Source organism: Egretta garzetta, unplaced genomic scaffold, assembly GCF_000687185.1.
Source record: "Egretta garzetta isolate BGI_Z169 unplaced genomic scaffold, ASM68718v1 scaffold75, whole genome shotgun sequence".
Taxonomy (NCBI): domain Eukaryota; kingdom Metazoa; phylum Chordata; class Aves; order Pelecaniformes; family Ardeidae; genus Egretta; species Egretta garzetta.
The window spans coordinates 1,599,501-1,615,380 of NW_009259589.1; the positions used below are offsets into that span (position 1 = coordinate 1,599,501).

The window sequence follows — 15,880 nt, forward strand, 5'->3', positions numbered from 1 at the left end:
GAGTTAAACTTCCAAAATTTTTTTTTGTTTTTGCCATAATGCTGTACTTCCTGAACTTCAGTGCGGGGATGGGTGTGAGATAAGAAGAGTGCTTACCACACAGACCAAAAAAGATACGAAAAATTAAAATCCTCTTAGCTGCCACACCCAACCTCTTGAAGAGTGTATTGAAGTTTGGGTGAGATTTAGAGAAACAGATAAAGTGTTTTAAGAAACTGTGGATCTTGGAACAGGTTTGTTTTCACCTGGTCCTAGGCATCAGTTAGCTTCATAGTGGCTGCTTGGATTTTAAATACCACCTTACTTAAAGGCTTTCTAGATGGAAACCATACAACCATTTTCCTGCAGAATATCAGATTTTTGTATTTTGCTCTTTTTAAAGATTTTAATTTTAGCTAAGGGAACCCACTGGTAATGCAAACGATGAACATAGTCTAGAGAAGCTTTCTGGGGTGAGGTAAAAATTTTCATTAAACTTTTTCCTTAACATTTCAAGTGAAACAAATTAACTAACCTTCACAAAAGACAAACAAGCCCCTCTTTAAGCCTATACATTTCCCTTAAAAAAAAACCCAGAAATTAATTACTTCATCAAGTTCCAACTTACGCAAATGTAGCATATTTGACCCTCATCTAATAATGGAATTGCTGAGTCCTGTAGTGCTGGATAGTCAACTTAATCACAGACCTCTTGAATTGCTCTTTCCACAGATCTGTACCCCAGATTTGGTGGTGTTTCTGGCATGTTCCAGTCAAAGGCTGAAAGAAAGGTTACTGAAGCGTGCTGAACAGCAAGGGAGACCTGATGATAACCTGAAAGCCACTCAAAGAAGACTAATGAATTTCAAGCAGAATGCCGTCCCATTGGTTAAATATTTCCAGGAAAAAGGGCTAATCATCACAGTAAGTCCTTTAGTGTACACCTTTGAAAATTTAATCATTGTTGTGGTTGTATTTGGCTTCTTAGACCTTTTGCTTTAAGATAGGCTAGATCAGTCAAATTATATTTTAGGTATGCATCATGGTTACTGAAAGCAAACTTTCAGTTTGCTGAGAGAGTATTTTCTGCAAAATGCAGTAACAGAGAGCAAAATTCATGTGCATGTAGATGACATGGTAAGTGTCATGTCGATTCTTTGCTGCAGGCATAAATTGCTTCGCCAGCTAGTTATAAACCCTTTGCTCACAAATGATTTGCGTGAAAGAAGAGCTTGCTTCGAAACACTGGTTGCTATTCCAATGCCAGCAGATTCATCCCTTGCAACTAGTCATGTACTTTTTGGATGGTTGCCTTGAGAGGAGAGGAACGCAGAAAAAAATTACATTCTAACAGAAGCATGTCTTGAGTTGGATTAAACCAATACAGGTTCTTCAAGGAATAAATGTATCTGGCTGTTGATTGACTCCAGTGAATAAAAAGTCTTCAGATTATCTTATGGCTTAAATATGCCTTGTTACGTGGTCTCCTACAAGCTTTAACGTTTCAGATAAAAATTTTGATGACAAGAAAATTGCAATGTAAATAGGCCATTTGAATATCAGTAAGAATACTGATTTTTGCAATAATTGGGGCAGGAGAAAATACCTCTAAACACAGAACATATCAAAAGCTGCATTCATAAATAAAGCCAGAAGTACTTTATGGAAGTAAGCTAGCAAGTACTGCTGAAGTACTGCTTAATGATGACTAATTCAATGAGCAGTTGAGAACGGTTGGATTACTGACATGTTCTAAATTACAGACTGTGTCTGGTTGTAACAGTGCACAAAACTTGGTACCACATATGGTACCATGAGAGCACAGATGGCCTATTGGTATGGTCTCCTCATAGCAAATACGACTAATTCTATGTGCTGGTCAGATTCATGAAAGGCCAAAGCCTCCTTAACTACAAAGTCATCTAATGACGTTGGTAGCCTTAATAATGCGCTTCAACATTTTTCTGAATTTCAAAATGAAAATCCAGGGAAATTATTACATTGTTTTCTCCATAGAGTGTGTTTTCTGTTTGAGGATTTTGATTAACTCTGGAAGGATGAGAGGACTGGAATCCTTGGAAGTTGGTCTTCATTACTGAGGAAGTATGTATTTTGTGGCATCTCTATAGCCTTTACAAGTGCTCCTCTTATAGAAAGCATACTTAGCTCTTCAAGGATAATGTGCCTTTTTAGATAAAGCATGTGGGGCATCTGGATAGAATTCATCTTCTGTGACCAGATCTGTAAAACTGAGGATGTTTTTCCTATTGAGGTTTTGTCTTCTAATTTTTGGCTCTATTTCTGTAGAGTTCTAAAGATAATTCAAATTGCAATGTTCACCTTCGATATCTCTCTTCTTTTTGAAGAAAACAGATGTTTGTGATGGGTATGGAAATGGTAACATGGCATGTGAACATTGTATTACTGTCCAATACAGGGCAAGGATACAGCATATGCAGAAAATACTGACTTGGCAACATTTCAAAAACGTCTTTAATATGAAAAAAATCTGTAGGATTTGAATTTACTCCCTAACTGGTATGGTTATGGTATCTACTCAAAAGTGTGTTAATATCATTTCATACAGATCTAGAAATTACTGTAGATTTACATTGGTGTAGAAGTGAAGAGAATTAGAATTTGGAAGGGAAACTCTGTTGTTCGCCTGTCATTAGAGCTGCTACAGTGCAGTTGTGTTTCCCTTGTTGCAAAAAACAGGATGCTTTAGTAAAGCCAAGCTTGGAGAGTTAGATGCGAGACTAATTTCATGGCCAGTGGATAAAAGGATCGCTTTCTGTAGATGATAAAGAATATATATGGCAGACCTCATTTCCATTGAATATGGAAGATGCATTTTGCAGTTGCCTAAGGCAACTAAGTTAGTGGGGGATAAGTGAGAAAAAGAAGTAGCTGGGAAAGGAGTAATACAAAGAGATTAAGCATGCATACTCAAGTTGCAAGTAAGCAACAGAAAATTTCTACAAAAGGGCATTTTTTAAAACCACATGACCTTGGAACAGAGGAAACATATGCTAAGTCAACATAGAAAACTACATGCTATAAGAGCAAGTCGTAAATTTTAAGTGTTTCTAAAAAATTGTTATTTTGTCACCTTTTGTTCCTTTTTGTAGCACTTAATTTATAGATCAGCGTTATCTATAGAGTTTTAACATTGTTCTGACAAGGTAATTTCTTTTCATATGTTCATTTTATTGGAAATTCATTTTTCCAATGGGAAATCTAAGTATGTTTCTGCCAACTTCCTGTCCTATTCCTTTAAGCAAACATCAATGGAGATAACAGATGTTTTCTTAATCCAAATGGCTTTGATCCCATTGTCTTCTTCACTGATGAGCTTTGTTTTGGTTTTGAAAAAAAAAAGACAAATCATATAATTTTTCATAGCCTTCCATCAGTGGAAAAGACAGAGTTTTCTTAGAAAGCCATAGGATCCAAGAACCACTGCAGTCTTCATCACCACCTTCTCCTGGTGGAAGCCTTGTATCTTCAACTTGCCTTTACTGGTATGTATCTGTACAATACATATGTAATATTAACACTTCTACATACATTTGATGCACTTGTGCATGCTATTTCCTTACAGAAAGAGGAAGCAAGAAAGAAAATAGCATTTATCCTGCTGATTGTAATGTTGAACCTGGAAGGCACTGAAATATTATGCAGATGAGAGCTGTGTAAGAACTAGAACAGAATAAAATGGAATTGCACTAGCCTAATTCCTAGAGGACTGAATCCTTGAGGCAAGGTCAGGCAAGGCCAATGTTGACCAGGAGCAAGAAAGAAGATTTACATTTTTCTTAAATCCCTACCTGCACCTTGTCACTGCTATTCAAAGCTCTAAATCTCAGACATTTCTTCTACCCAGCATCACAATTCTACTCAGTGAAAAGAAACAGAACCATTTGCCTTATGAAGAGCTATAATTTTTGAACCACAACTCGAATTTTAAACATCTATTTAAAGATGTTGTTCTTCATCAATAAACAGAACAAAAGGGAAAAGAAAAATTCACTGAAATCTAACTGAATATGATTAATGAGTAGACATTTGATATAATTATAGTCAACTGTTAGACACTACAAGAGCAAGAAAATAAAAATCTAATTTCCCAAAGAATATTAATTCTTCTGCTCCAACAGTTATTCCATACTGGTTTTAACATATTTTGGTTAATAGAATTAAAAAGCACGTTCTTCACTTCAGGTCTTATTGGTTAGGTTGCTTAGGTGTAATTCTTTCCCTTCATCTTTTTTTTCCCTCTTGGTCTTAGATAATTTCATACAAGTACGTAGCGTGCTGCTCTGTATGCCTTATGTTTTCAGTCTGTGCATGGTATCCCTGCTCTCAGAGTCTGATCCCGGTTTCTGTTTTCAAGGAAAGAAGTCAGGGCCTAACTACAGTACTTCTATGAAACAGGAAGATATAACTGTCCTTTCTGAAAAACTCCTTCTTTGGAATAATAAAGTTGGGATATCCAAAATTTTGCATTGTTTTCCAAATTGAACAGATCTGTAAACTTCATTATAACTAAGAAAGAGAAGTAAGTATCTGATATTTTCATGAGCACACAGTCTGTGTTTAAAATTCTTTTTAGCAATCTGTCAGTAGGTCTAATAAATCAAATCCTGACTTAAGTCAAATTTTATTTCAGAAAGTATCAAGACAATAGTAATAGATATCACAATATTGGACATGGAGTATATAAATAGATACATATGCTGGCATTTATTGTATCAGTAACTTTTTTTAAATCTTAGAACATTATATGTTTTTTATCTAGACAATAACTAAGCCACAAATTACTGGGGGGGAAGATGTTATTTAGATTAAATTATAAAAGGGAGAAAATAAAAATGCCTAGATTATCCGCAAGTGCTGTAACATTTAGCAGAGGACCTCGGTCCTGAACACAGTTTAATCCATTCCCGTATCCTTCCTGCCAGCTAGCAAATGTTGGATTTTTATTATATTTGGTCTCAGGTGCTGACACGACAATTGGTATGCGTACACAACCATGCTCAATAAACCATGGCTACTACTGAGGTGTGGTCATGAGTAGAGAACTTCAGAATAAGAGGGTCTGTGTATGCAAACTTCTAGACAATGCTTGCTCTTCAAATAAAAATACTTAGGTGTTCGTATTATTCACCTATGAGAATCATTGTTAGGTACTTTGTTACTTTGGCTACAGTACTGCTAGAGATACCCTATTGTATCATTTCAATATCTAACACTGATTTGTAAGGGTTTCCCTCTTTTTTTTTTAGTAGATAACAATAAAAAAATAAGGCAAAGAAAGACAAAACCCCTAATCCCTATGTAACTAATGTGCTTTAATACTTTTAATGTGGTTGCTGTCCTGAGAGAGAGCTAGCTTGCTCTGAAAAATTGTGCTATGAGTTACAAACAATAAAAAGTTTATCCTTTTCCCTACCCCCACTGCTGGCACCCCAGCCTGGATAAACTGTGCTTCAGGAGAAAACTACTTTGTGTTACCTGAAGATCTAGTCCAGCACATCTTTGTTACCTGGTGAGAACTTAACTTTTAAAGGAGATTTCTATTAAAAGAGTTCGTAAGCATCAGCTGGAAAATTCAACTGAAAACTGTTTCACTGTTTTGTTAATTTCAAAATACATTTCTCTTCTGGACATGATATTGATGTTTCATCATTGTTAAACCTGGTGCTATGAACTACCTACTCCTTAAGAACTGTTGGATAAAGCTCAAGAAAATCACATTCACTGTCCTTTGAATAAATTACTATGATGTAAAATTAGATTCTAACTAGGAAACTTTTTCATTTATATCGCATCAGATGTAATTCATCCTACTGCAGGGAAGTTTAAAGAAGGCACCAATACAACGCGGTACACCATAATGAACAAATCATTATAGCACTTGTATCATAATGTCCCTAATTCTAAGTCATTAACAAAATCTCCCCCAGAAAGAGCCTCTTTGCCTGCAAGAAATGTGACTTGGTTTTCTCAGTCAAAACAAAATCTCCCCCAGAAAGAGCCTGCAAGAAATGTGACTTGGTTTTCTCAGTCATAGGGACAAGTTACATTCTGGAGAGAAAGAATTCAGACGATAGTGGATGGTGCCCACCCAGTGAAAAATACCAGAGTTGTAATTTTTACTGCTAATTCACTGAGGAAAATGCAAAAAAAAAAATATGGCTACTTATTTTTATAAAACGAAGCCACTGGTAGCAATCAGGCATATTCAGTAAAATAAAAATTTTAACCATGCTATGGTTATTGCTGTTACGTTTTTATCAGAGGAAAAAAATTGTCAGAGGTAAGAAGGGCCAGATAATATGCAGGATTTGTATCTCCAGATAATCTGTATTTCAGAAACTAGTTATTTGTATCAAACCAAAACTAATTGTGAGATGATGGTAGGATGGAAGAGAAGTCGGGTAGAAAAGAAAAGGCAATTAAACTTCAAGTCTTTAATCTGCCTTGTTCAGATGCATTTTAAATCTCTGCTATTCCCACCCTGGTGATACACATCTAGTGGTTATTTTGAAAAGGGTCTCTAAATCTCTACTTTATCTGGACTCTAATCTGGTATAGATACTGGCATAGTCATTGGAGAGGAGATCATTGGGTTGCAAAAATCTTTCAGTCACAGTTATTAAAGCTGTTCTCAGAGAGCTTAGCTGTTCTTTGTAGAACACATCCATTGGTCTAGACAGAAAAAAAAAGTTACAGAGCTCATTGTCGTAGCAGTGGAAGGTTCTCTAACTGGAGACAGGTTTAGGCCCAGTCTGCTTTATTTATAATAATTTTGTGTAAGCTTAGTGCTTCAGTGTCAACCTTGTTATGTTAATAAGTCTGTGTGCATTTTAAAAAAAATGGATTGGCTTTAGTGAGACAAAAATGCTAAACATTAAAAGAAGGCTCTGGACCTTATTTAAACAGGCAGGATGGGACAGCATCCTGTGGCATAAAATGCTGATTTCACTGATATCTTCATTGTCTCACTTGCCCTTTTAGGGAATGTACCATGCCTATGCAAAACATTAAAATGACATTCAGATTAGTCAGAGAAGTAAAGAGAACCCAGAAAAAGCAGCTGAAGCTGGAAATGGATTTTGAGCACAAATTTAGAAGTTAAATAGTTGCGGGTTAGGGAAATAGCTTATATAGCTGTCTGCCCTCATTAGCATCAAACAAGCCTAATGGCTGTCAACTGTCACAGAAAAATTCCCCACGGAACTGAGTTATATAAATTTTTCTCTTGATTTGGTTAAAAAAGGGATTTTGCTATAGCATTGCACAGACATGAACGTTAGCTACAGGCTGTGACTTACCAATACGCTGACAAAAATATTAGTTATAATCCATTTCTAAAGTTTCTGTGCTATCATGTAGGTGTCCGGCTTGAGTTTTGGTTTGCGCTTTTTATTTATTTATCTATTTATTTAGCTGTAAATGCTGATTCCGAAGGACTTTCAATTACTCGTTCCTCCTTTAATTCTGGGCCCCTCCCCAGAGAAATGTGGGTCCTGCAGTCCTTTCAGTGACTCTCAAGGGCAATCCAGATCTTACCAATAGCAAACTGTTGTGCAAAGGCATGATTTGAACCTCCACCCTGCTTCCAGGTCCTGATGGCAGCCACTGCCAGGCATGTCTCCCAAACCAGACTCCACCTCCAAGAATCTTCTCAGTGGAGGAATGTGCATCTGGTTTGGCAGAACGCAGAATGACTGGCTGCTCCTGTTTTTATGGTGGTGATACTTGCTCTCATCCATGCAGTTTTGCATTAAACGATCCTTAGAAAGAAAATTAAAAAAATCCCACACCCCCTTCCCTGAAGTAATGCTAGGAATAGAGACTGTTAGCCACCACCTCCCCCGCGTGCACTCACTTCTCTGCTGCAGGCTCAGGATCTCATTTACATGCCATCTGATGCCTAGGATCTTGCATTTTTGGCTGCAGAGTGATACAGACTTGGCAGGAATGGTTTCACTTGAACCGAGCCTCAACTCTATCTGAGCATGGCCACAAGTCATAGATGTGGATTTGAGCTTGCTCTGCTGTGTAGAGGGTACTGAACTGAGATTTCCCATTGACTGGCCCAATGCCACCAATATATTTTCAAATGCCTCTCAGTTGTTTTAAAAATACAGCAGTCATGAGCACAGTCTTGGAAGAACATGTTAGATGTGCTTTTAACATGACTACACTGGATCTTCAGGGTACTTCTGGTTTCTTGGGCATGACCAAGTAAGTGTGAGAAGAGGAACCCACATAGCTTCGAATGTCAGCTGAAGCAAAACTTCAAAGTTCTAGGAACTTTTCAAATTAAACAAGGAATGTTGGCAGCTATTTGTGGGAACCTCGAGACCAGAGGGGGGGGTGTTTGCAATTCAGGAATCTTCCTCTGTTTTGCTGCGCTGTTCCTAAATCTTTATCTGGCTCCATGAATGTATATGCTTATATAATCATGAAAAAAAATCTGTACAGGGAAAATGAGATCTGGGATGGGAAATAATTGCTATCGCTTTTTCATTTTTTGGTGATTCAAAGCAATGAAAGGTAAGTTGAAGCTTAGAACAAGTAACCGGATCTCTGCAGACCCAGAAAGTCATCTAGCTGTCATTGTAAATTAAGGGAATCTGTCTTTCTCCTATGTTTGATAGCTCTTTTGCAGAAAAATTGGGATATGAGAAAGAACCTGGAACTGTTCCCTGTGGAACTGCTGCATGAGAGGAAGTTTATGCATGCTCTCATCACTGCTAGGTTTTACAGCATGTCTCAACACTATTTATGTGTTACTGTTTCATGAGGTATTTTGAAGAACATACAAAAGAAGGTATATAAATGAAATTTATGTAGAAATGTGTCTAAACAAACTGTTTGTAAATATATGCACTTTTTAAATGGGAAAGATAGATGAGTAATTTGTGCATATGTGGAAGCATGTACACCATATACACTTTCCAAGCTTCAAAATATTTTCAGCCTCTGATTATATGATTATGTTAACAAGTTAAGCATATCAGAAACACTAATGTCTGCCAGAGAATGACCAAGCTTGGAAACTTGCCATCTGTGTGTACATGCAAGCATGCACAGAAATCTTGAGGGTGGAGATTCTTTGCTGAGGTGAATAGCATTGGCGCAACGCTGTACTCTTATTTAACTTTGGAAGCATGATGTTTTCAATAAATACCAGCTTTTTCAAATCTGCCCTGCCCCCTGTACCCCCAGTAGTTTGCATGAAGAAGTAGACTTTGAAAATAGAAATAAACTTTGACAAGTCTGGCTATAGAATTAGCCATTGATGAGTGCATGGGCCAAGCTGATTTAGGAACTCCAGAAAGAGAGAGGAAATGCTGTTTCTGACAGCCGTACTATCCCAGATGTATCCATTTCTGGCACTGTGAAAGCTGATAAATGTTTGAAATTAACAGAGTTTTTTTACAGATCTGAAGCTAAAGCTGAGATAAGTAATTAAGGCAAGTTATCGTGCAGAGAAATGAACTCTAAGAGATATTTAAAATAACATGCCCTACATATTCTTCACATTATTTTAAACAGTTCCGCTTAATGTAATTAAGCTGTGTCCTTTGGGTGAATATTAGTTTCTGATTTCCTTTTGATAGTTAAAGTGAGGCTTAAAAAAGATTATTTTTTCTTATTTAGAGAAAACTTATATTAAGAAACCAGCTTGCAAAAAATACCTCGTCTCTGAGAAATCCTTTTCTATTGAATCAGGAATACTTGGCATCTGTAAGCAAACTTTCCTATCCTAAACTACACCTGCTTCTGTAAACACGCAACAGAAGAACCAAAACTGCATTTCAGCCATGCGTTGCTGTAAATGTTAATACCAAAAGTTCCATTACTGATTTCCAGCTCTGATTACCACTGGTGGATCTGCCCTGTGAAAAGTTTATAGTCAGTGACTTCCTGATATTACAGCAAAACCATTTTTCTGCCATTTGATGGAAAAATTTTGGATATCAACTCATGCAAGTTGCTACATCAGTAGAATCAATATGGTCTTTCAGCTCTCACTATCACAGTCCTATTAAAATGTTACTACATCTGGTGGCTTGTGCCTTACAATTCCAGTATTTAACATCATTATTGCCTGAATCTTAAGTTGGTATCATTAGCAATTGTTAAATATTTCTATTTCCTTATGCAAATGGCAACTGAATGTTCTGACATCAACCATACTCAACTTTGATTCAAACGGGTGAAATGGGACTGAGTGGACTGGCCTCTAGTCATGCAATCTAGTATCATCCTGTAATTATTTGAACATTTGCTCCTGTTCCTCCTTTCCTGTCAGTGTACTGCATGAAAGAGAGGGGAGACATAAAAGATTACACTTTCTTATTTTTTAATGCATCATAAAGATAAATTTATTCACATTTGCGAATGCTCAGGTATTGTAGTGATGGAAGCCATCTAAGTGTCAAAATGAAGAAGAGATGCTCAGACTGTCAGCACAAAGTCTGATGCAGTTAATCTTCTGGACCTGTTCTGGCATTTTTCTCTAGCATTCTGGAGTCTTATATCAGCATTTAGGCTCAACAAGACAGGGTTAGATGCGACTACAGTGTTGGTGGAGAGCTGAGAAAGCTGAAGACCTACTCATCCACTGCGTGACTCAGGGAACCACGCCACACTGGACAGTACTAAAGTGAGGGCTAGAGCCTTCCCCTAGTACACTTTCCCCTTTGCAGAATATCCTTTTGAGGATATCCTTGAGGTCCCTTCCAACCTATGATTCTATGATTCTATGAATCTATGAATGTTTCTGATAGCTCTTTGGATTATTTTTTTTTCTAATACAATTAAAGAATATCCATCAAACAGTGCTTTGAAGAACTGTATGAAATACTTCAAAATTAGGAAACTCCACTATTGTGTTAACTCAGCACTTCACTGAAGCAATATATCCTTGCTTCATAAATTCACTGATACTTACACATCAAGTAGCCACTAATATGGCTATTTTTTTCTTTGTGACTGTGGTATATCATTTAGTGTTAGCACAAATATCTCTGCACAGTGTTGCCTTGTATCACATAGACATAACCTAAAATTCTTGGCAAAGACTCTTTTGTGAATCCTCTGCAGTTTGTCTTTGCTATTACTAAGCATGTTTCCTTTATCCTCTTGCACAATTATCCTTCCTACTCCCCGGGTTCACATCTGTACCTTTCCATCTGGTACAGGACTGCAGTTTGTTTCATTAGCAGCCAGTGACTATAACTATCTGTTCACTTTGTGGTCACCATATCATGTTAGGCAATTCAGTAGTCTACTTAAATAATAAAATGGGAAAAAGAAGCCTCACAAGACATAGCACTGCAATCACAATTATCATTGTAATTTTCTGTGAAGGAAGAACTGTTGTCTCCATTCTCAATGGTTAATGTCTTAATGCCCACAAAATGGTCATTCATGCCAGTCACGATATAGCAAATAGAGAACTTAATGTGTAAAATATGGTGTCTTTTCACTGTAACTTGCTATGATCAGTTATTTATACATCTAGTATTGTTCATACATATGTTACCCCTTAATCCATTTTGATAAAAATATAATTGCTAAAATTACATTATTTTTATGCAAATCTTAACATTCTTTTATTATGTCATACACTGGATTTCTCCTCCCAATTTTAAGGAGAATGTCAAATTGAAGCTTCACATTCACATTTTCAATTCCAGTACTTCAAAATTCTCTGCTCTGTCTAGCATGTCAGGTCTTGTCTTTTCTTGCATTCTACCATCCATTGCATTTTGGTAACAATATAGCTTTTGTAATGCCGAGGTCATTTCCTTCTCCTACCACTGCAAGATGCCAATTAGGCAATTTTAAAATATACTTTTCACTAGTTTCCTACTGTGTCCTGCCTTCTGTGCTTTTTTGGTCTGCTCTACGGAAAAGAACAGACTGCTGTATAAATGCAGAGTCCTTACTAAAAGGGAACCTAGAATGTCGGCAATACAGTTTTCAGTAAAGTTGCTTTTTAAATTTATCAATCCTTAATACACTGAAAAAGATTCCATCAATCCTCTTTGTATCTCCACCTTATTGCAAGAATTTCACTATATAGATTCTCCAGAATATAGATTCACATAAACCCAAGGCAGCTCATTTCTGTTTCTTTTACAAGAACATTATCTCTGCTATCCTTCAGGCTATGTATGTCGCCTCAGTCTGCTGTAATGGCCATTAAAGGTTTTGTGGGTACTTTAGCTTTCATCTTTGACCCTGTTCATGGGGTGCGAGACACAAATGAGCTCAATTCCAGTATCGTGAACAGAGGGTTTTCTTCATTTATGCAATTCATGTTCTCTCATATCTCTTGAACTCTAGAAAGAGGGTCAGGAGCCATGTGAATTCTGAAATTAGTTTGGTTTGAAGAACTATTCATATCCTTGAACTACAGCCAGGACACCACTCCTCAGAAAAATCACTAAATTTAGTAGGGTGAGTGTAATACAGAATAAGTTAAACATATCTGGATATTCTCTCATAGGTTAGGTTAGGACTTGGTAACAGAAACCATGTCAGAGTTTCTTGGAAAGATGTCTCCACTAAATTCCTTAGTGTAACAACCAGTTATGTTAGAGAGAACTTTCAGTAGAATTTATTTGATAGCTTCTTGTTAAGGGTGCACAACAATTTGTTATAACCCCATTCTGATAACATACTGTGTAAATATTAATTATTCTTTAAGTTAAAGGTTACAGTTGCTCTTTTTACATTGAGCAAAGTTGAAACAAAATTGCAAAGTTCCTTTTTTCCCCATGAATTGCGCATGCATGGTGAACTTTGCTGATTTAAAAAAAAAGTGCCCTGCAAAAAGATTTACTAGAAAATGACTGACATTTGAGGCGTGAAACAAACCCTAAATCTAGCCTTTTTTGAGTGCACAATTTGGCTTGAGGATGAAAAAAAAAAATAAAGTCTTAAGCAGGGATAAAAGCTTGCGATAATTTATTCACTAGAATAAGGGTGGGACATAAGTATGTATAGAGTCACTCTCTACCTCAGTGACTATGTATTTAGAAAAGTTGTACAGCTCTGAGAGAAGGTTATGTAGGAAATCTTTTGCAAATTAAATCACAGGCAAGTACCCACAATCTTAATTTCATGAGGTAAGAACCTGTTGAGTTCACATCAGGGAATCAGTTAAAAATTAGCTGGTGTGCAAAATCAATTGCTTGCAGAGCCAGCATATATAAATGGGCTCTCTGTAGACTCTTGCTTTCCATGCTGGAGGGAGGAAGTCAACAACATCCTAAGACCCAATGGAGCACTTTTAATGGAAATGGGATCTAGTTTGTTCAGTGTAGACTGGTCCACATGAACTTTTGTTTGGTGGGGTGTTTGTATTTAGTCAGTTCCCCTACTCCCTTTCATAATTTTAGTACAGAGTAAGCTTTACAATTAATTAGGGTCCAATTAGGATCTGCCTCTAAATAATTTGTCATCTTTTGTACTGTAGACTACTCTCAAAACTAATGGAATCAAATAAGAGATTACGGTTCTCTGGAAGTTCAGAGCTAGAGCACTATAGTCCAAGCTAAAGGAAATTTTCCTCCTTAGCAATAATGACTGTATTGAACGTGGTCATTGTTTCAACTTAAGATTTTGAAAAATAGTTTTAAGAACTAACATATCTGAACTGTCTCGAAAACTCTGCAAATCTTATCTTTGTTTTATAAATTATCACAAGCCCACTTTTAGAGTCTGAATATTGATACTTCGTGCTTAACATTTACCATGCCCATTGGAGAAGACTGTGTCCCTTAGAATGAAAAAAATAATTTGATATAATACTCCATAAGAATTAGAAGATCTAATAAGACTTATGATCTGCAAAAGGATGATTAGTTAGGATATGCTTGGTGAGACCCACCAGCTGAATTTGACTATCTGCACAGTATAATGCCATATATTGTATTACTTAAAAATGGGACAGATAGCCAAAGAATGCCAGAAAAGTGAATTAACATAACAGATTCAGGCTTAGGAATTATGAATCATCTGAAATCATCTGAATCATCTGAAATTATGTTTTGTTTAAGAAGATCTTTACTGTCAGATTATCCAAGTCATTTTACTCAGAATTAAAACAAAAAAGTTATAGAAAAAGAAAGGAATATTTTAAATACTTTGTTTTCTATCTTACTACAGTTTAAACCACGTGAAAGGAGAGTGGGAACCTAGAATCCCACCCAATCCCTTTTGTAAGCAAAAAAAATTGGGATGTATTCACACTGTCTATTTTTCCACTTTCAGTAATTTCACTGCAAAGGTAAAGAGATCTTCATTTTCTTGAATATCTTTTGTTTAATTAGAATCTTAAACAGAAAAAAATGCAGTTTCAAATGAATTGAAACTAAACATCACAAAACTTTTAATAATACACTTGTTCTACCCTTATAAACTTAATCTTAACACTTCCTTCATTTACTGAATATATTAAAAATCAAGACTAAATCGCTTATACCCATTGAAATTGCAACTTTTCAGAGTATCTTGACCTATACGAACTATAGATAACTTTAGAATTTGTCATATAAATCTCATTTCTTATATTTTTGCTTCTTAGAAGCATGCAAGAATACCCATTTACACTTTGAGTTAATTTTAACAGTGCTTCCATAAGCTTATAATGAAGTAATTTTCAATTGCTAACATAAACATGCAGTAATTCTTAGTCATAATCATACAGCTGTTCCTTAACTGTTTAGAAGCAGAAAATACAATCAAAGCAATATTTCCTCCTAAAGCCTATCCTGAATCTAAACCAAAGCTGTCTTCCAGGGTCCATAAATGTCTTAGAGCCTATGCCATTCACTCTGGTTAACATGAATGGTTTTAATAACAATTTTATTAATAGTACAACTTTAAATCAAACATTCATTATTTTACGGTAAATAAAAAACTGGATAATTGTTAAATGTTCTAAATAGCCATTATTTCAAGTCATTGTTTGAGTTCTAGTCAGTGCTACAACACTAATGAAAGTTGAAAGAGGTACAGCTTCCGTACGCTTTGAGCTGACTTACTTACATTACAAAAGCAAACACTTTGAAAGCACTTAATTTTGGAATTTGCTGCCCATGTTTTGCCAGAATCCCAGTAGAAATTAATACCACTGTACAGCTATAAGATTGAGATTATTCTGCTAAAATAGTCAAGGGTTGAAACAGTCAGAAAAAAACCCCACGCTAGCACGAGGCAGCAAATGGAAAGGTAGAAGCTTCAAAGATATTTATTTGTCACTCAAAACAACCATAGCATGAGGAATGCCATGATGTAGTCTCATCCGACAGAAAAATATAGCAATGGTGAAGGAGCTGTAGTGATGGAGAATACTAGCCAGAAACTACTTTAATACAGGGAAATGCCACAGTTTGTAAAATAATTACTGTTTACTAAGTGTAAAGTAGCGAATTCTCCTTTAGTATATCAAAAGTTCTAATTTTCTGTGTAAATTGAAGCCATGGTCAGTTATAGCAGTTTTTATAGATAATGTTGTATAAATAGTATAGGTTGTTTGGCTTGCTTTTGCCATAAATTATTGATACATCAACAATGTATTAATGCTATGGTATTAGACCTCAAGTGTTAGAGTTTCAAGTGTTCTGTAATTCACGTAGCTCAAACGAACAGGTACTGGGCAGCCAAAGGTGAAGTTACAAAATTATATTAAAGAAAGATTGTGGAAGCTTCCTTTTGATCTTTCTTGTTGATTTTTTTTTCTTTCATCTTTCTCCTGCAACACACACTATTGGCATATTACTTGCATTTCTTGACAATATCCCAATACCTCAGACTTCATTTCCCTAGTCAGAGTAAGTGAGCTGCTCTAGTTTTCTGCTTTGTA

The 15,880-nt window shown here is 36.1% G+C and overlaps 1 protein-coding gene across 1 annotated transcript in view; it reads left to right on the plus strand.

The window, feature by feature from the left end:
• Positions 1-15,880, plus strand: part of AK5 (adenylate kinase 5) — a 94,035-nt gene that overhangs the window by 20,003 nt on the left and 58,152 nt on the right. Inside the window, exon 5 of the mRNA XM_009637988.2 lies at positions 712-903. Within this exon, the coding sequence (XP_009636283.1) occupies positions 712-903 (192 nt within the window). The remainder of the gene's footprint in view (positions 1-711; positions 904-15,880) is intronic.